Source organism: Fusarium subglutinans, assembly GCF_013396075.1.
Source record: "Fusarium subglutinans strain NRRL 66333 chromosome Unknown NRRL66333_c0000323, whole genome shotgun sequence".
Taxonomy (NCBI): Eukaryota; Fungi; Ascomycota; class Sordariomycetes; order Hypocreales; family Nectriaceae; genus Fusarium; species Fusarium subglutinans.
This window is the reverse complement of record NW_023502386.1, coordinates 18344-38827: the sequence shown is the minus strand read 5'-3', so window position 1 is coordinate 38827 and position 20484 is coordinate 18344. Positions and strand designations below refer to the sequence as shown.

Genomic DNA, 20484 nt, shown 5'->3' with positions numbered 1-20484 from the left:
ATTTTAATTTAAAATCCCTTTTTTAATAGCTTTTTTTTTAATTTAATAAGTACTAGCTATATAGATAAGAAACATTACTAAATGCATAGCCGGCTATGCAGGTATGACTTGCCATTCTGTACGCATCAGTTGGTTGCTGTAGGCGCCGCTACCTTTGCCGCCATTGGTTGAATGACGCCAGCCCCGGTATAGTAATGACCCCTCCAACTCGCTTTCTATTGGAGCCCTGGGGCTCAGCGTTTCGGTTCCTGGCTGATTGTCTCTACCACACCGTCATACCTCGTCAACCTTAACCATTACAAGCCATCCATAATGTCGCAGAACTCAGTCGTCACTATAGACTCGAAGCGTCACTTCGACTCGGTTCTCAAGTCGTCACGCATAGTTATCGCTGACTGTAAGTAATCTCCCGTCGAAATTTACGATCTTTGCGGTAGTTGTAGAGATACCCCGCCATCCCAGTCAACTCATCCTGCGATGCGACGTATCATTCCCTTCTCACAAATGACGATGATAAAAGCTAACGAATGATTCTTTCAAGTCTACGCTGATTGGTCTGACACTTCCAACCAGATCGCTCCCATCTACGAAAGATTCGCCAAAGACGTAGCGCAGCCGAATCTCATCACCTTGGTCAAGGTTAACAGCGACAACCAACCAGAGCTCTCGCAAGAGTACAAAATTACAAACCCGCCAACCTTCATCGTTTTTGCAGATGGAAAGCAGGTCGACCAGGTCCAGGGTGCCGATCCTCAGAAACTCAAGGATACGCTCATGAAGATACCTGCCTTGGCCACTTCGCTTAATGAGAAGACCGCTAGAGAAAACGCTGGCTCGGCCAGCGGTGGTCCCAGCTGGAAGGGTATGGAAGCTCCACGAGGCTACAACGACATCACCGACCAAATAGAACTCCGTGATCTGGAGGTTCTCAACGCTGATGAGAGCGCCGGGACTGTTCGAGTTCTCTTCGACGGTTCCAAGCCAAGCGGCCTCGGTAACGGCAAAGGAACCTCCAAGGACTACGTGCAGAGCGGTGCAGATGACCAGCTGCTTTTGTACATCCCTTTCCAGTCCATTGTCAAACTCCACACTCTCCAGGTCAGTTTGTTGGTCCTTCAAATCACGACAATGTCTAACACTGACTGACCGCGTATGACAGCTTACTTCCCTCCCTCCCAAGGACGACGAAGACGTAATGAGGCCCGGCAACATTCACCTGTATATCAACCGCACTCATAACCTCGACTTCAACGAAGCCGACGATACCGAACCAACACAGGCTATCGAGATTTCTCCTGAGGATTGGAACGAGGAGGGAACAGTGAGCCTGAGCTTGCGATATGTGAAATTCCAGAAGACATCGAGTCTTGTGATCTACGTTCAGCAGGGTGAGGGTGATGGAGAGACTGTTCGTCTCGACAGAGTGAGACTCATTGGAGAAGCTGGAGCCAAGCGAGAGATGGGCAAGCTTCAGAAGGTAGGAGAGGACGAGTAAGGTTCTCTACTACGAGTCCTGTGGTTCGCAATGGAATATCGGCGAATTTTTCTTGTGTGCATGCATTAAAACATGACCTCGACAGGGAGCAGGTAATAGGAGTTTTGGAGCAAAAGGCGAACAAATGAGACCGCCCAGCAAGATAGACACAGTTGAACTCCCCCGTTGTACAGTTCTGCAATTGGTGATGCTGTTCTCTCTAACTGTAATGACCGAACGGAATGCCGATGCAAGTATTAAACATACATGTCACGGTATGGAAATTTAGATATGTCCTGCCTCCCAACCACGACTAAGATGTGTGAAAACACCAAAACCAGACGAAGGTAGGGCGGGCCTGCAATTATGATTGATCTGGGGCATAACTGACGCTGCGATTACATCCACGGAAACAAGGATTCGAGCAACACGGGTATAAAAATTTCATGTTATGCCAGCCGCACGAAGAGGAAAAGAAGAAAAGAAAAGCTCTGCTTGAACGACGCGTTCGAGATTTTAAGCCGCTGAATCTGAGCATGGTCCGTGCGCATCTTACTCGGTTAAAAATCGTTCCGAGCTCCGGACGGAGCAGCTGTAGGGTAACAGTACGCAGAGTGAAGTGTACAGAGTGATCATGATATGTGCCATTTCAACATACTGATGTCTGATCATGATACATCCTCTTTATCCTGTATGACTCGGATTTTGTAGGCATAACTTCTTTGAATGATGCGCACACATGCTCGCTAAGCAGGGCTGAGCTCTTGGTTGTCAGGGCGGATGATATCAACCATTGTGCCCATGGTGAAAATAACCGGCCACCAAGTCCACATCACGTCATGATGAGAATCCGATGGGCATCATGCCGACGATCGGAAATCCGTGGGAATAAACATCATAAGATTCGTCGCCATGATTGCTTCCTGTATTGCCCGTCATGATCAACTGATTCGCCCGCGGACACGGGATGGAACCCCGCGATTCGTGCAAAAACGACACTTTAAGCTTCGTGATCTGCCACTGTGGTTTACATTCTGCCACATATCAACCGGGCCGGAAGATTCGAGCCACATGAAGGTTGTGGAAAAGCGCCGCTATAGATCATGGGGTGATAAATTGCGGCGTCAGCTTCAACTCTACTCTACCATTATGAGAACGCTCGTCATTCACACGCCTACAACTCATATATAAGCAACTCAATTTCTTGAAGCCCGCGGGGTCTAAAGCGAGGAAACTGATTGTACTGTCCTACAGTGGAGAATACAATCCGCAATGGGCTTTGTTGCTTTCAACAACTTGCCGGCCGAGATTCGGTCCATAGTCTGGGCATACGCCCTACCAGAACCTCGAGTATACGAGATTCTTGACACGCCATTCTCAACGCTCAAGACCCCGGCCTCTACAGGGCTCATGTTCTCCAGCAGCTCGCATGATGCGCCCCCTGTACTGGCAGCCGTATGCAGAGAGTCCCGTGTCTTCGTGCTTCGTCGCTACCGGCCACTAACACTCTCCAACACAATCAAGTACATCGACCCAAGCCGAGATATAATTCTGCTCCAGCCCTACCTCTTGATCAAAAGGCTATTGAGGACTCTGCATTCTCTCGCAGAGGTGGACTTCATGAAAAGAGACTTGCGCCAAGTGGCATTTGGGACATCGTATGGATTCAGCACTGGTATCTACCACCCCATACTAAGCGGCAAAGTATCGAAAAACAATATGAAGACGCTTGTGAAAAAGCTCGCAAGGTTCTCCAAATTGGGGAAAGTTTTATTTGTTGTTCATGAGGAATCTAAGTGTGTCATCTCAAAACCCCACAGAGCGGAGTCGCAACTTGAGCTGCAGCTTCTATCCAGCAGCTTCGTCAAGTCCCAAGAAGACGACCAGTCAAGGACTACTTGGTATTTTCGTCGGAATGAGATACAATATTATCCTCTTCACTTTGAAGAAGAGGTGGAAGAGGACGAGCCTGACATAGAGGATGGCGACGTGGAGCTGAACCGCAAGCCAACGAACGATGATTGGAGACGATTCAAACGACGATTCCTGAAGGCTGTATATTCAACACTGATGAGAGAGCTACAAGAAAAGCCAAGACAAGAGCACCTTCCTTTTCTGATCGAAGGCTCAAGTACCCTATGGAGATATGAAGCATCATAAACGGAATTTCCCAGCGCCACAAGATCATCACCAGGATCTTACGACTCAAGCGTTGGAGTTGCGCCCGTTGTTACGACGTTAAATGCCGATCATTTGGGCTATTTGAGTCTGGATTCAAGGGAGCAGTGGTTGTGTCGACACTATGTCGAGCACTGCCATCTTGGTTGCTTCGATTTGTGTGTGTGTGTGTGTGTGTGTGCGGAACAACACATCGACTAATGGCGGCAGATACCCGCACCCACAGACGCTTTCTCGGCCAGGCTCTGCAGTGATGCGAGGCATCCCTAACCTCTTGTGGTCCCGGTACGCGCGCCCTGCATTGGCGTCAAAGTTGCCATGAGCTATAGAGCCTCTGGCAAGTTCCGAGCGAAAAGCTTGGTATTCGGTAGTGGTTGTTGGTGGCGCCCGGCATACGGATGCACAGACTAGCGGTTCAATTATGGGAATTGTCTGAGTGCATGGCGTTTTCGAGAAGGGACTGTCCCTATTGTGGAAGTTTTGAGAGGACATACAAAACAAGTTTGTCTCGTTACCCCTCGGTAGATGTTCTCCCACATCCTGATCGGGATTTCGTAGCAGACATGATTGGCCGAGCTACGAATGCACTATCCTTTTTGCATGGATTGCTTCATGAATTGCCAATAAGAGTTAAGGCGCAAGATGCTGCTGGGAACATAGTAGAGTTTCCACGCATGAAACATGCTGTCATTTACTCTACAAAATGAAACATCTTCTGCTCACACTACTGAGGCATTCGATGCATAGTTAACACCTACGGAGTAGACAACTCTGAGTAAGATTCGATCCCTAGATATTTTCTAGAAGAGGACCCTTGAAGAACAAGCTGGCATTGGCTGTCGGTAAGGTCATTGAGCTGGAATCACCCCTGTTAAAACGCTTGACTTCAATTGGACTAAATTTACGGTGCGCTCGGACTTATCGATATCTATCATTGAAGAAGTGGATTTAAGCTCATCAAAACGTGCAGTAGGCGCTTCAGTTGACCACTCAAACGATGACGTCTCTTAGCCAACTCCACTAGGCTCATCCAAAGATGCAAGTTTCTTTGTAGTACATACACGAATAACCACGACAACCACATATATGATATCTCCAGAACTCGATTCGCCTAATACGCCACTATCAAATGGCAACGAGCTTGTTTTGACACCAAACGTGCAGAATGACCGTGGTATCGTCTACAGTGGCTTGAGCACGGTTGCATTGGCAGCAATAGCGGCCCGACAGCGTTCGGGGCGTATGGTAATGAGGTCATCACCATTGTCGTTCGCCCAACAATAGCTGCAAAACTTGCGTTGTTGCAAATGCCAGGGCAGGCTCTGCGGGTCTCTGCGTGTCAAGGAATATACCTGTTACATATTCTCCTCAAAAGGAAAAGGAGGCTGGGCGGATTTAACATGATCGCTGGTGAGGCTGTCAAGTTTGACACCATTTCTGCAGCTCGCACCAGGAACAAGCAGCAAATCCACTGTATTCGAGACCAAAAACACGCAAAATAGACTCCCGACCATAGCCGGAACCAGCCTAGGCCATGCCCAATATGCAGGGAACTAAGTCATCCAATCAGATTGAACCGGCGCCGAACCCTTCTTAACGGGTTCATATGCCGGGCATCAAAGACTAAAGACCACGGAGGAGGCGCATTTGACAAGTTGAGTTCCCGTTCGCCATGCACACTGCACAGTCAACGGTCCGGCATGCCGCTGCCGATACATTACCGTGAGGCTCTATGCGGAGGTTGCTGTGCTTTCTATTACCACCACTATTGTTGATACTACCGTCACTGTTGCCGTGCAAACTGAGTAACTCCCACTGGGCTTGCTGAGCCCCCCCTGTTCTCCTCTGTCATATCATAACCCCCTTCATGATAGGATATCATGTCGTCTCTTCTGCCAGTCTTGGCCCCCCGGCTTCCGGGCTGTCCGCCGGCGGTAGATGACAGAACTTACACGAAGGAGCACACAGAGGAGGAGTGGGAGAGTATGCGCAACGTCATCAAGAAGCTATATATTCAGGAAAACCGAAAGCTGAACGAGACTATGGCAATCCTTCAGGCCAGATATGGTTTCGCAGCAACGTGAGTGAGATCCACGCATGTGGTACCGTGGTACCAGCAAGATCCAAAAACTGATTCGTCTTTCAAAGGGAGCAGATGTTCAAGAAGCGTTTAAAGAAATGGGGCTTAAGAAAACGTACATATCGGAAAGGTCAACCGGGCTCTGCAGCTTCCACTCCTCTGGATACTACTGAATGTTCTGGGACGAGTACATTTGACGAACAAAGCTCATCCTCATCCTCGGCCTCTCCAGAGGAACACCAAGATGATCCAACTACGTCTATGGCTCTGATACAGCCATCAAACACCGGTCCCTACTCTGATTTGGAACAGGTTCTCGGCGGTGTCTTCAACTGGAGTCAATCCAAACTAGAAATCTTTCCTGTCATGTCAGATCCTATGTCGGAATACCTAGCAACCCCAAATTCCCCCCCTATCCGAGACAGTCGCACAATGTATCGCATTTTCGAGCTTGTTTTCGACCTTTGGTTCCACGGAAAGGGTGACCTTGCTGGTATGGCTGCACGCCGAGGGTTTTATGTGCTCGAATTTGTGTTGAGCGATGATCACCCCGACCTTATCTGGCATGTACTAGATACAATCTACGATATGGTGGACCGAGGACATCTTCGGCTTTTGGCCCTTTTCTTGGATCATGCTACAATACTCGCGAAACGACAGCTGCCTGCTCAACACCCGCTCCTCCTTATTCTCCAACAGCTTCGTATCTGCGATTATCAATCAGATGAGGGAAGGAAATACTTGTGTCATTTGTTGCGCCAAGCCTGGCTACGGAATGTTAATCTCTTGGGCCAGCATATCGAGACATCGGATGCCCATCGACTCTGGCTTTACGAACAACTAATTTGGGATGGGAGGACACGCCTCCGTAGGGACAGCGAACTTGGCAAGCGGCAAGATGCGATGTACCAGGCCCTGGAAAGGATGGCTGAGGCACAGAGTCAGACATCATCTGCACTCGATGCGGATCAGTTACGAGTCGAAGCGTTGCGACTTGAGTTCACACAGATGGATGTTGGTGACAAGAAGAAGGCTGAGGAGCTAGCCATCAATTTACTCGATCTTACCAGAACCGAACAAGGACCCAGATCCAACGATCGATTTCACGCATACGCATGCAAGATGTTGGCTCGTGTACAGGAATCGAGGCAGGAATGGGACATGGCGGAACAGAACCTACGGCATGCCATTTCTAAAAGAGAGGTAGCACACGGCGCGAACAACAACCTACGGGTCATCCGTGATATGTGGGTGCTGGCAGCGCATTACCAGAAAGCTGGTCGACAAGCAGATGCCAACGAGATCACAGCTGATGCGTTATCAAGAGCACAGAGATACTTGGAGCAGGATGTCGAATAATCATTATCATCAATGTACCGTTTCGGAGTTATGTATAAAAAATGGGGTGGTTTGGAACAAAGCTATTAGGTTTTGGGCGTCATGGCATAAGATACAGGGGGTGTCGAGGATTGGCATATGATTCATTCATGAATAATTTCCACCGCAGTTACTCAGTGAGTAAAGTTTCTGGTCTGCAACGAAAGAAAAGCACAGCGATGATTAGGAGTATTTCATATCTTCCTTTGAGAAGACATTGGTTGGAGTTCTAGTTTGAGATACCTAACGGTCCATGAAGCGAATTGATGTTGAAGTAGTTGATTTGATTGGATCGCCACATTGGCGAAGGCACCGCCACAATGACGTTGACACTTCCGCCCTGGGATAGTCGTCGACGGCCTTGATTCAACAACACTCGCATTACATACCAACCTATCACCTGCGACTTGGCATATCCTCGCGAGGAAAATTGTAGACCTTTCGCTCGTTAGAATCGACTCTAGTTTTATTATCTCTTGTAAAGACCTCTTTGTATTACATGAACTCATCATGACTGCTGGAGTCCCCCCGAACTACTGTAAGCTGCCATCATGACCCCACCACATGTCAATGCGCCGGAGTGAAAACTGACTGGAACTTTCTGTAGATGCCATTCTCGAGGTTTCTGATACTGCGACCACTCAGCAAATCCGAGATGCTTACAAGCGGTATGTCACTTTTGTGTATAGTCTTGACTTGCGACACAACTAACCCCGGTAACCAGCGCTGCCCTAAAGACGCACCCTGACCGCGTCTCTAATGACTCCCCAGAGCGAGCCGAACGGACACGAAAGTTTCAGCTCGTCAACGACGCGTATTACACACTTTCTGAACCTGTACGCCGTCGCGAGTATGATGCTCAGCGCAAACTCTTCAATACTAGCACCCCTTCAGATCCCTTCGAGGACATTCCCGAGACGGAAACTGAGGATGGCGCCGCGCCGCGACAGAGCCCTTATTCCTGGGCATGGAACTTCTTTACCAACCAAGGCCAAGCCCCTGCCCAGGATCGCGAGCAAACCGAAAATGCGCAGTTTAGTGATGTGTTCGAGGAGATGATGCGCGAGGAGGGCATGGCCGAGGGCAGGGATAACCACCCCACGGGCAAGTTCTGGAGTATGGTGGGTGGTGTCAGCGGCGGCGCTCTAGGGTTCATCGTAGCCAATGTGCCAGGTCTTGTCGCAGGAGCCGTTGCGGGTAACAGACTAGGAGCTGTTCGCGATGCGAAGGGTAAGAGTGTCTACGCTGTCTTCCAGGAGCTTCCCCAGGACGACAAGTCAAGGCTGCTCAGCCAGTTGGCGGCCAAGGTCTTCAGCCATGCTGTTGGTATCTAAAGTCGAGAACTCGGGATGGATCAGGGCTGGGTTTATTGGGCGCTCTCGGAGTTGGGTCAGTATCGGCGAGCACACGATTATAATGAGTTGATGGGAGCTGGTCCCTAAGTAGTTTCTCAGGAATATACGTAAAGCAATGACAACAAAGATTCACTGCGCAAACCTATATCGCCCCGAAGAGACGCATATCATATCGCACAAATAGTAAGCCTTATCAGGTTTCGGACTTGAATGAACTCGAACTCTCTGCATATTATCATGTGGCTTACACTATCCCGAATTTGTTCTCATGGATAGTAACTCGACCTCGATGTATGTCAGTGACAACCAAAGGAATGATATGGATAATCAGGTTGGATAATATTTTCAGCTGTTTGATCCCTTTTCATGACGTACGGTTCATTTTGATTAGAAGAATTAAACCGATTTGCTAAGTTCTCTCCCAACCTCTGGGCTAATGATGGATCCTGAGAGTATCAAAGTTTGAAGTGTTAGTACGTAAGGCGTTTTTCTGACTGACCCGATGCCATGTGCCACCGGTATTTAGAGGCCACAGACCTGGCTAATAAGACGAAAAGGCGATTTACTCAGAAAAATGTGACCGAATTGCCAGTTTCCTGATTTCATTTGCCGAAGTGGTGCTAGAATATGGATGAGATTCGGAAAATATCCCACATTTATCGTCAGAAAGCGAACTAAATCCAAGGGTCAGGAGAGTATCAAGAAGTTGAGATACTTGGACCTTGTTAGTGACTTGACATGTTGCCATGCTCATTTAGACTTCCTGTATGGGAAGCTTGGCATCTTATTGACCATCGGCAATGAGTTCTCTTCGGGGAAATTTAGGTCAACAAGATATACCAATGGCTTCCATTTTCAACACCAAAGACGGCTTACGCCTCCGTCACTCGTTCTGGGCTGAGGGGTCGCACATGGCATTGTCCGCAGTGAGATATGGCTCTCGACCTATCTTTTAGACGAAGCGGTGCTCAGCCGAATAGCAGCTTACAATTCTACCACCCTTGCGAAATTCTAGACTTGATTACGACCTTGATACCATTCGCAAACTAGCACAGTTAAGTAGTTCATATCTTCTTTGAGCACGTGGGTAAACAAATGACAGGGACACCAAACATATTAGCAAAGGCATCCCGCTCACGCTTGCTCATAAACTGTTGACACGAAATGTACTGTGGTGATTTGACAACACGAACCCATAGTCTTGGAGCGGCCTATTATCCTATAAAACAACAATTCACTTCTAGCCCAATACACCATCATGCGCCTCAAGTGCTCCGTATAACGTCTTGGCAAGCTTGTTAACATTGATGGAGGACGGTAAAGTGCCATAAAGAAATTCACATACATTTTTGTGCCAAGCTCATAATCCCCACATGTATTCCAACGTGACGTCTTGATTCGACGAGCAGAAAAGACATTCTCAGTCTTAGTTACAATATCGAAGCCTCCTCACAGGCTATTAGAATTTGCCCGAAGTAACCAGTGCCTACATAACCTATCTTCGGGGAGGAGGCTGAAATCCAGGCGGTGGGGGACCACCAGGGTTGAACCCGGGAGGAGGGAATTGAGCGCCTCCAGGGAAACCAGCTGGAGGAGGGAAGTTTCCAGGAAAGCCAGGAGGAGGGGCTTGGAGACTGTTAGAGACTCTTCGAGGATATCGGGACGACTTGAACTTACCACCACGGCCGGGAAACCCAGGAGCACCAGGGAAACCGGGGAAACCAGGCGGGGGAGCACCACCGACACCAGCAGCAGGACCCTTATCAATATTAGCAGTTAATCAGGCAGCTTCAGGGGGAAAGAAACACATACTGCGAGGGAGGGAGGTGCAGCTCCTCGTCCAGCAGGACGAGCAACACCAGGGCCAGCAGCCAAGGCAGAAGGGATTCCACCAGGAGCACTCTTGCCTAGTCGCGCACTAGGATCGGCGGGAGGAGGCGACTCCACGGAGAGGGAGATAATATGAGCGCCTCGAACGATCGTGAGGCCAAGAGTTCGCTTCTCCTCTGACTCGATGGTCTGGGTGGCCGAACCGCTTGCGCCAGGGGCAGATGGCTTATTTTGCTTGCGCTTCACGCGTCGAAACTCTTCCGTATCCGCAAGTACAAGGTTCATGTGCTAAATCCTAGTCAGCCTTGATCTCAACAATAATGGCTGGAGATGTTGTACCTTGTCGAAGGCAAGCATCTGACCGGTCATTGCCCTTCCATCGTTAAGAGTAACCCGCATCCGCCAGTTGATCTGTTCCGTTCTAGTCAGCTTGTTTGAACCATCGCAAAGACGTAGCATTCGAATCGCATGCGCGTTGGGGTATACGTACGTAACCGGCCTGAGAAAGGGAACTGGTTAGCATATCAAGATCAAGCACGCTCGAAACGCGTAAGAGTAGGGGGGTAGACAAACCATCTTTCCTTGTTTGTTCGACATTTTGGCTGTGTTTTGAGAGCGTGCTGTGGCAGTTTCTCTGTGTTTCAAAAATTGATGTTAGATCGACGTGTCTTTGCGCGCGATCGTAACAACCTTCAATGCCTGGAGCTCTGAAGGTGAGTTATGAGGTCCAAAATCTGCGGAGCCTGATGCGGAAGGCTGAAAGGTACACCGACAAAGTACCATTTCGCACTAGGCCACTTGTGACGACGCCAGCCCCACTTGGGGCACCAACTAGCTTAACCCTCAAATAATTACGAGCTCACAAAAACTGAAAAATTACTCTTGCAACCTTCGCGATCTTCGACAACTCCATCACCAGGTCGACTAAAAACAGCAGCCATGGCTTCCGAGAAGGCAAACAACCCCATGCGGGAGCTGAAGATTCAGAAGCTCGTTCTGAACATCTCCGTCGGAGAGTCTGGTGACAGACTTACCCGTGCCGCCAAGGTGCTGGAGCAGCTTTCTGGTCAGACCCCCGTCTACAGTAAGTCTGCTAATTTTGAACATGGCGATGCAATTCCATCTGACTGAAAATTTTAAAGGCAAGGCTCGCTACACCGTCCGAACCTTCGGTATTCGACGTAACGAAAAGATTGCTGTCCACGTTACCGTCCGAGGCCCTAAGGTAAATTCATACATGAACATTGGAAATGCCAAAGTGCAGAGATGCTAACATCCAAAAGGCTGAGGAGATTCTTGAGCGTGGTCTCAAGGTCAAGGAGTACGAGCTTCGCAAGCGCAACTTCTCCGAGACTGGCAACTTCGGCTTCGGTATCAGCGAGCACATCGATCTTGGTATCAAGTACGACCCCTCTATTGGTATCTACGGCATGGACTTCTACTGCTGTATGACCCGACCTGGTGAGCGCGTCACCCGCCGCCGCCGAACCAAGTCCCGCATCGGTGCCAGCCACCGCATCAAGCGCGAGGAGACCGTCAAGTGGTTCAAGTCTCGCTTCGATGGCATTGTCCGATAAACGGTTGAAAAAAAATTGGTTGTTTGAATTTACGGATGGTCACGGCGAACATTAAGGGGAAAACTCACATGGGACATGTATTTTCTGTTGCCTTTGCTGCATCAGCTTGACTTGAAATTTTCAGTCGAGCCACGGCCTGAGAGACCGACCGGCGCTCTGCCGGCTTTCCGATATTCACTATGAATGTGACATTGCCATCAATCGTCAGATCACTGGTACTTTGTCTGCTTGGCCTCTCGTCTGTTTACGTCTACGCGAGACGTTATAAACATGTCCTTCGGGGACTTTGGTGCATCACTTGTATCCTCGATGATTTCTCCTCTTTGGAGCAATTTCAATGCTCCTGACCTGTGTGTGACTACTATATTCTGACTCATTGCTCGTGATGTTGTACGCCCACCGATCGATCATTGATTGTTAACGAAGGAGTAATTGACCATCTCGCATGTGACTTGAATGTATCGCAATACTTCCGAAGCGGATACCGCATGATGTCGGGGCTATTTGGCTATGGATTGTCAAACTTGGGTGCGAAACGGTCAACTCTGCGCCAAGATTTCACTATCGTTCCCTGTCCACTTTTTGAGGTATCGTCATCTCTCAGCAAACGCCCCTAGCGACAGGACTGTGAGGTACTGGCTCTCATATTCCAAGATAATTCTGTTTCGTAAAAGGTATCAAGCTCACGATGCTTCTCCAGTTGCAGGAAGGGGAAACATTCCTATGAAGGCATGGTCCATTGGTGGTAAGAAACAAGACCTCAATCTTCAGAGACAAAATGGCTGAGGTAGGTTGAGAATAGCCTATGGCATCTGGGAATCTTCAATGGCTGGGCGGTCAAATATGACATTACAAATTCTTTTAACACCTGGGAAGCCTTATAGAAAGAAACCCGACACCCATAGCTATCATGGTCGTTTGTACTATTGTGGATGCACCCCAGATTAACGACATCTGATACCTTGGGAAGTTGGGCACATGGGACCTCCGTCAACACACAGCAGTTAATGTGGAAAGCATAAGGAACAAGGCTTCGAGACCTCATAGACTAGTTTCGAATCGGAAACCTCCAACGCAGGGGTACAAGATAACAAACGTGCTCCGGTTGTCAGCTACCAGAGCTCGCCATTGATCAATTTGACGAGTTAATAAGGCGTTGGCCTGACGTCTCTGATTCTGATAGCGTGCCTTTCACTTTGTTGATCTGTAGCTGAGCCAGGGAGAGGGGGCCAAAAAAGATAGGACCTTACTCTGTATTCCTAACTGATTAAAAAGATTTCGGTAAATTAGTAAGAACTTAGGATGCCCTTTGACAAGTTTATATGACTTCTTGAATAAAAAATAAGGTCTGAGGTTTTCTTCTTCCCCGTGGCTGGGCCAATTGCCAATGTATAAGGCTCCACAACGAAAACCACAGCTTGATGGATCAAAGCTCCATGAGGCACCCCCTGGTCCATAAGACGACTTCAACCTTTGCAACCGTATATCTTAGGCACTAACTTATGGCACTTACCCGGGTAATACCGATCATTCGGCGGTACGGGAGTTAACTGGGATAAAAGAAGTCGATTGGTGAGCACAATGAGGTTATTGGGGATCCACGGATCTAAGGTGAAGTCAATTGGGAACAAATAGTGAGAGATGATAGCAATTGATCACCTTTATCTTTTCTGCTCTCTTATCGATCTCACAGATCCTGTCGAACGTCAGCTCCGTGGGCGAGATGAAGCTCCGAAATTCAAGCGGGTTGGAAAAACAAGCTAAGAAATTGTTAAGACTGCTTCGGAATATCCAGGCAAAACCGCTCACTGAATCATGGTTGGTCCATCGGAGCAGCTGAACCCCACACTATCCCTCAGACAGACTCTGCTCTCCATCACCATCCTCCTCAAAAATCTCCATTTGCTCTCCTGTAAAGGCAGCACCGCACTCCCCAATCTCCCCTCCTCCCAATTGCACCCGGCTGCAATTGCTCTCCTTTCATCTCCAAACCTCCCGTATACCTCTAATATGTTCCGGAACGCCCTTCGACAGTCGACGCGCGCCGTCGGCGCTGTCTCTGCTGCTGGCAGGGTCGCCGCGGTAAGTTAAAACGTGCTCTTCCGAGCCCCCGAATCGACAATGCCATCGACCAGCGCCTCCAAATATCGTGCATCCATCGACAACCCATCGAGAGAGCTCAATTGAGTAGTTGGATTATACTTTTCAGTCTCGCATGAGCTTTTTTGAGCTATTTGGGATCGCTGTCGCCGCTGACCGATCGAGGACTTTTTCGGGCTTCGGCTAACTTGTTTTTCACCACCAGGTCCGAAATGCCGCACCCGCCTCCATCAACGCCGCTCGATTCTACGCCTCCGATGCCAAGGCCACTCCTACTGAGGTTTCTTCCATCCTCGAGCAGCGAATTCGTGGTGTTCAGGAGGAGTCCGGTCTCGCTGAGACTGGCCGTGTCCTCTCCGTCGGGTATGTGGATCTTTGTTGGGAGCAACTGGAGCAAAGCGCAGATGGTGCATAATGTTCTCAAACATCAACACCACGTTGTCAATCGCCTCGACATCCAGGAATGACTCAATTGAGACCAGCCATTACTAACACTCAACTTACAGTGATGGTATCGCCCGTGTTCACGGTATGGCCAACGTTCAGGCCGAGGAGCTTGTCGAGTACGTACTGATCAAAATATGGAACAGTCTCGTCATGCATAGCATATCTAACTATGTAATAGGTTCGCTTCTGGTGTCAAGGGAATGTGCATGAACCTTGAGGCCGGCCAGGTCGGTGTTGTGTTGTTCGGTTCTGATCGTCTCGTCAAGGAGGGTGAGACTGTCAAGCGTACCGGCGAGATTGTAAGCATACTCTGCCCGTTTTCAGCTCGAAACTAACACATCACCAAGGTTGATGTCCCCGTCGGCCCTGAGATGCTCGGCCGTGTCGTCGACGCCCTGGGTAACCCTATCGACGGCAAGGGTCCTATCAACACCAAGGAGAAGCGCCGTGCTCAGCTGAAGGCTCCCGGTATTCTGCCCCGAAAGTCCGTCAACGAGCCCGTCCAGACTGGTCTCAAGTCCATCGACGCCATGGTTCCCGTCGGCCGAGGTCAGCGTGAGTTGATCATTGGTGATCGTCAGACCGGCAAGACTGCTGTCGGTCTTGACACCATCCTCAACCAGAAGCGATGGAACGATGGCCAGGATGAGAAGAAGAAGCTGTACTGTATCTATGTCGCCGTTGGCCAGAAGCGATCCACCGTTGCTCAGCTTGTCAAGACTCTCGAGGAGAACGACGCCATGAAGTACTCCATTGTCGTTGCTGCTACCGCCTCTGAGGCCGCTCCTCTTCAGTACCTCGCTCCTTTCACTGGTGCCTCCATTGGTAAGTTTTTGGCTCCTACCCCAGAGTCACAGGAACATTTTCCAGTCAAACACGATCACACGCGCAGCAGATTCATATCAACATGTTATGAATCCCCAGGTGCTTTGTTTTCTTCAGCGTTGACTTGTTTTATGAAATGCTTATGAAATTCCATTACTAACTAGAATTTTAGGTGAGTGGTTCCGTGACAACGGCAAGCACTCTCTCGTCATCTATGACGATCTTTCTAAGCAGGCTGTTGCTTACCGACAGATGTCTCTGCTTCTCCGACGTCCTCCTGGACGTGAGGCTTACCCCGGTGACGTTTTCTACCTGCACTCTCGTCTGCTCGAGCGTGCCGCCAAGATGAACGACAAGCTCGGTGGTGGTTCCATGACTGCCCTTCCCGTCATTGAGACCCAGGGTGGTGATGTCTCTGCCTACATTCCTACTAATGTCATTTCTATCACTGATGGTCAGATCTTCTTGGAGGCTGAGCTGTTCTACAAGGGTATTCGACCTGCCATCAACGTCGGTCTTTCTGTCTCTCGTGTCGGTTCTGCTGCCCAGGTCAAGGCCATGAAGCAGGTCGCCGGTTCCCTGAAGCTTTTCTTGGCCCAGTACCGTGAGGTTGCTGCCTTCGCCCAGTTCGGTTCTGATCTTGATGCCGCTACCAAGCAGACCCTCAACCGCGGTGAGCGTGTAAGTTCAATACCTTCGTCTAATGGTAATATATAAAGATGCTAACTCTTCTCTAGCTTACTGAGCTTCTAAAACAAAAGCAGTATAGCCCAATTTGAGTATACCCCTCCCTGCAGTATTGTCATGATCCTAACTTTTCAACAGGGCTGTTAACGAGATGGTTCCTCTCATCTTCGCTGGAGTCAACGGTCACCTCGACACCATCCCCGTCAACAAGATTCTCCAGTGGGAGTCTGACTTCCTTGCTCACCTCAAGACCAACGAGTCTGAGCTCCTTGCCACCATTGACAAGGAGGGTGCTATCTCTAAGGACACCGAGGCCAAGCTCCGCGATGTTACTCAGTCCTTCGTCAAGAGCTTCCTCGGTTAAACATCTTCAGCAGCAACTTGCGCGGAGAATATCGGGGGCCTTTGGGGATGTCGCTGTCTATACCGAATATTTGTTGTCGCTTTTCCCTCTTGAGGCGGAGGGAACATGTCGAGGGGTCGCGCCAGAATGGAGCGACGGGAATGAGATGAGGGAGATTCTCCTGTAGCATCGTCACATGTAAAATAGAGCTTAAAACTCAATCAATGCCCTCTATTCTTTTTGTTCTCCAAATTTGCAAGCAAAGTACGTCTACACGAACCCTGACATGTGAACCTGGAAACCCGAAAAGATGCGGAAATGAACCTCGAATCGTCATACTATGGTAAACTTTGACACAACCACGCCTCTGGTTACAGGGAGACTTGATATGTTTCTGTTCACATATGTGAAATTGAGGTTCCTGTTTGTTATACCCAAACCTCCAGTCAGTCAACTCGATAGAAGCTTAATTACTCAAGACTATTAGTTAATAGTACTATTAGTTAATAGGCAAAGCCACTGCCTATCGGTCAATGAGCCAGAAAGGACTGACCTACCTGAGAGAGCGCTATCTATTTCCTATTTGCCTCCTCGAGGGGGAATAAAACTTCTTCTAACATTTATTAAATCAGGGTCCCAGAATAAACTGGTCTAAACTACTACTAAAAGATATGTACTAAACTTACCTAAGCCTTTTAATTACTTTAGATAAAGGTCCTAAGGTTTCCTACCTCTTTAATAGCTAAAACCAACCCCGGAGCCTAGGTGCCCAATCTTCATCAACCTGCTCGGAGAGTCAAATATTTATCCACATCAAGTTTCTTCGCAGCAAAGAGCAGTTCAAGCGCGAGGTTTATTTTAAACCTTCAAGGGTCCCGAGGCCGTGGGAGACTTGTTATTCTCTTCGTTATCAATAAAAAGGAACAGCATGCGACGAAGGTTGCCTTGTGCTTAAAGATGCTCTAGCAAAGTCCCAAGGTGCCACCAGAGTTAGACTAATAACTTTTCCGATGTTGTGGCACGCTACACAACTATCCTTTTACGACGATTGCAGTTTTGATCCGCGTCATACTATGTATGGCTGAAATGGCCGAGTTTGTAGAGACAGCCCTGTCCTCCGGCCTTCCTGGAGCACCGACTCTACCGGCTCAAAACGTAGCGAAGAGTCTTCGGAATGATAGATTGCCCTCTGACTTCCACGGAATTTCAGCATCTCCTTTGCAAATGACGTCAATTGAACTTTGATAGGATATTGACAGCCTCACCAAGGGTCTTTGTGAATGATAAGCGTCAGACATACGAGCCGACGTACTGGTTATGTCTTTCACATTCCGCCGTGTCAGCCTACGTGCCCACATGTTCGTCCATCTACACAGAATCAAGCCCGCGAATTAGTCATGTCTTTCCAGCTGGGCTGTTTCTAAATCCTGAAGGGGCTTGTTATCACGGAATTATCATGGAATGCCCAGAGAACATACCCACCATGACCCCATTCATGCAATCGAAATTATACACCTTGTCGACCTCCTTTTCACTCCTTGGAATAGGACTTGATATACATGGACCTGCCGCCATAAAATCATCGTGGACCACTCCGGCAATTTCCCTGCCTATTGAACAACTAAGCCGATATTTCCCTGCTTGCTTCGACATCGTTCGATGTGCGCAGTTCTCTTTGAGCTTCCACCAAGTCTATCCTCTCGCGCACTCATGTTTTGCCGTTTCTTTGGCAGTAGAAAAGACCCATTTTCCTGATGAATCCCGTCCTTTTCAGAACTTAAGCAAATATTTATATAGATAAGTCTCTTTGGGATGCCTAAGTATATATGTGTCTATTTGTAAGGTTTCTCGCGGTTCACTTAATCTTCGCCAACTGTTTTCGAAACCCCCAAAAGCTCTTGGCTCGATCCAGCCTCATGCCAATTGTCCAGGCCATTACATATGAAACTACTTAAACTTACAAGTCCTCTTCCTCTTCCTCTTCCTCTTCTTCTTTTTCTTGTATGATGTCTCTTCCTGGGTTTTCAGGCCATCAGAGTTCGGCTTGTCGGGATATAAAACCCCTTTCACGGCCATCCCAGCTTTCAACTTTCTCTTCCTTCTATTATCTCTGGTTCGAAGCTGCCAGCTACCTTACATTGCCAAAAGGTCACGCGGCTCCCGGTCATCGACAGAATACCGCTGACCGGTATTGTTATCTCCTCTTCTTCAAACTTGAACCTTCAACGAACCAGCCAGCCAAGGTTTTCGATCATCACTTTCCATCGTCGACTACATGTTCAATAGAGCACCTACAGGTGAGATATCTGGCTCTTGTAAGTATGCCCTCGACTGACGCAATCCTGGCAGAACTCAAAAACCCATTCAGTAAGAGTCAGATAAGAAAGCCAGACACGGTATTCAAAGTCCCGTCGACTCAGATAGTGACACTCAAAAGCTCCTACTCCGAAAGCAGTGGCTATTTGTCCATCACCGACTCTTGCATCAGCGAAACAGCGAAGATCGTGTAACCGACGGGCAAGTCAACATGTCTGTACCAGAGGAACGTTATCGTCGCAGAGCCATAACCCGCTCAAAGAACTGGACCATCAAGGACGCCTTTCATGCTTTGGATGAAGAATTCTGGTGCAGAAATGTCGCAAATAATCCAAAGGATTTCGTGGCAGGAGTGAGTCATCCACTGGAGGGTGACCCAGGCTATCAGTTTTGGCTTGAGCTCAACGGAGAGATTCGACAGTACTTTCATATTGCTGCAGATTCTCCAGACAAGAAAGGGAGCCATCATCCTATGACCAGAAAGACCATAGATGCAGCACTTACAGCTATAGATGCCTTCTATGGCGACCGAGTTGTTGTCGTTGATGGAGAGCAAGTTCCCTGGGAAGAGGCAATACCCAGGAGAGCAGAATGGATCGTCGACCGCTTCTGCAGTCCCTTCCAGGGATGGAACCCGATCCTGAGCAATGCTGCCTCTATATTGGGACTCAATCAGTGGCTGGACATCATGGGACCCGGTCCTGAAACTGAAATCCGACCTTCTATTCAGGAGGTTGATGGCCCCACGCAGGGAGACACTCAAGGTGATGGCCCCTCCTACATGGGCGCATGGAGATCTTTCAAAAACGATGATGTCCTTGAAGAGTTGAAGAAGGGGCTCGAGGATCAAAGCAAAAAAGTTAAGGAACTGAATACCGACGTTGGCTACCTCATGGGAGATTACGAAATAAGATCGGACGACCTGAAGGCACTCAAAAAGGAGTTAACGTGCCAAGACCAGAAGGTCGAACGACTTGAAAATTCGGTGGTTGAGTTGACAACGAAGGTGGATAAACGCAAAGATGAACAAGAGGAGCGCCACAAGAAACAACTGGAAGAGGTAGAAAAGCGACTGACAACCACTGTGGATGAGATCAAGAGCTTGAAGTCTTCCATCCTCCATCAATCGCCTGCTGGTGTGAGTACAGTTACCACAGCAGGTGGTGCGGCCACCGAATCTGTTGAGGATGTCTTTAGCAGTGGGACAAAGCCATCTACTCCCAAGCCTCGAGGTCCTCCTTCTAATACAGCCAGAGGCCAAAGTGGTTCTGCGAGTTTAGCGCTCAGCGGCCTTTACGCGCCTATAAAGTCTAGCAGTCCTCTCGATGTAGGACAGGCCTCGCGGAAACGCAAGGCCTCCGCTCAATCATCCCCAACATCCACTCCTGAGCCTCGACGTCTTGCTTCCGTTACAGCCAGAGGCCAAAGTGGTTCTGCGAGTTTAGCGCTCAGCGGCCTTTACGCGCCTATAAAGTCTAGCAGTCCTCTCGATGTAGGACCGGCCTCACTGAAACACAAGGCCTCCGCTCAAACAGGTCCCACACCAACACGAACTTTTACCGTCGGCGGTCGCAACAATTCCCAAGGGTCTTCCAATCGTTCATCCCCATTGACTAACCATGGCTTCAGCAAAACTGATCCAAGACTCAAAGAGCTTCTCATAAGGAGGCGTAGGCGCAACAAGGAAACGTCGGAGGAGGAAACGTCGGAGGAGGAAAAGACCAAGGAGAAAAAGGCCAACGAGAAAACCCCCAAGCAGGATGGAAAGTGAATCAAAAGAGCACAGAGGCAAAAATCCTGTAACTGGGCAGGGATATCCGGCCTCTAGCTGGGATTTGTAGCAACTGTCTTAGAGCTTAGTCAAAACTTAAATTCGAGGACCGCCGGTATAGCAA

General features: G+C 48.9%; 8 protein-coding genes across 8 annotated transcripts; 7 read left to right on the top strand and 1 right to left on the bottom strand.

Annotated features, from left to right (window-relative positions):
• Positions 1–312: 312 nt before the first annotated feature.
• Positions 313–1495, top strand: FSUBG_13277 (thioredoxin 1; the record flags this gene model as incomplete). Its single annotated transcript, XM_036678151.1, has 3 exons — positions 313–397; positions 542–1098; positions 1160–1495. The coding sequence occupies 3 exons, from the start codon at positions 313–315 to the stop codon at positions 1493–1495; spliced, it is 978 nt and encodes a 325-aa protein (XP_036531268.1).
• A 1251-nt stretch (positions 1496–2746) lies between these two features.
• FSUBG_13276 (uncharacterized protein) lies at positions 2747–3634 on the top strand (the record flags this gene model as incomplete). The annotated part of the gene is made up of 1 exon (XM_036678150.1): positions 2747–3634. One exon carries the CDS (start codon positions 2747–2749, stop codon positions 3632–3634), a length of 888 nt encoding a protein of 295 aa, XP_036531267.1.
• A 1898-nt stretch (positions 3635–5532) lies between these two features.
• FSUBG_13275 (clr5 domain protein) lies at positions 5533–7091 on the top strand (the record flags this gene model as incomplete). Its single annotated transcript, XM_036678149.1, has 2 exons — positions 5533–5732; positions 5801–7091. 2 exons carry the CDS (start codon positions 5533–5535, stop codon positions 7089–7091), a joined length of 1491 nt encoding a protein of 496 aa, XP_036531266.1.
• Positions 7092–7619: 528 nt separating this feature from the next.
• FSUBG_13274 (SIS1 heat shock) lies at positions 7620–8443 on the top strand (the record flags this gene model as incomplete). Its single annotated transcript, XM_036678148.1, has 3 exons — positions 7620–7647; positions 7717–7777; positions 7834–8443. The coding sequence occupies 3 exons, from the start codon at positions 7620–7622 to the stop codon at positions 8441–8443; spliced, it is 699 nt and encodes a 232-aa protein (XP_036531265.1).
• Positions 8444–9959: 1516 nt separating this feature from the next.
• FSUBG_13273 (small nuclear ribonucleoprotein B and B) lies at positions 9960–10891 on the bottom strand (the record flags this gene model as incomplete). The annotated part of the gene is made up of 5 exons (XM_036678147.1): positions 9960–10090; positions 10142–10223; positions 10277–10582; positions 10634–10705; positions 10868–10891. The coding sequence occupies 5 exons, from the start codon at positions 10889–10891 to the stop codon at positions 9960–9962; spliced, it is 615 nt and encodes a 204-aa protein (XP_036531264.1).
• Positions 10892–11233: 342 nt separating this feature from the next.
• Positions 11234–11871, top strand: FSUBG_13272 (60S ribosomal L11 protein; the record flags this gene model as incomplete). Its single annotated transcript, XM_036678146.1, has 3 exons — positions 11234–11378; positions 11437–11519; positions 11578–11871. The coding sequence occupies 3 exons, from the start codon at positions 11234–11236 to the stop codon at positions 11869–11871; spliced, it is 522 nt and encodes a 173-aa protein (XP_036531263.1).
• Positions 11872–13881: 2010 nt separating this feature from the next.
• On the top strand, positions 13882–16294 carry FSUBG_13271 (ATP synthase subunit alpha mitochondrial; the record flags this gene model as incomplete). Its single annotated transcript, XM_036678145.1, has 8 exons — positions 13882–13953; positions 14177–14334; positions 14478–14534; positions 14597–14717; positions 14766–15243; positions 15416–15924; positions 15981–16006; positions 16069–16294. 8 exons carry the CDS (start codon positions 13882–13884, stop codon positions 16292–16294), a joined length of 1647 nt encoding a protein of 548 aa, XP_036531262.1.
• A 2506-nt stretch (positions 16295–18800) lies between these two features.
• On the top strand, positions 18801–20360 carry FSUBG_13270 (uncharacterized protein; the record flags this gene model as incomplete). The annotated part of the gene is made up of 1 exon (XM_036678144.1): positions 18801–20360. The coding sequence occupies one exon, from the start codon at positions 18801–18803 to the stop codon at positions 20358–20360; it is 1560 nt and encodes a 519-aa protein (XP_036531261.1).
• Between the last annotated feature and the right edge of the window lie 124 nt (positions 20361–20484).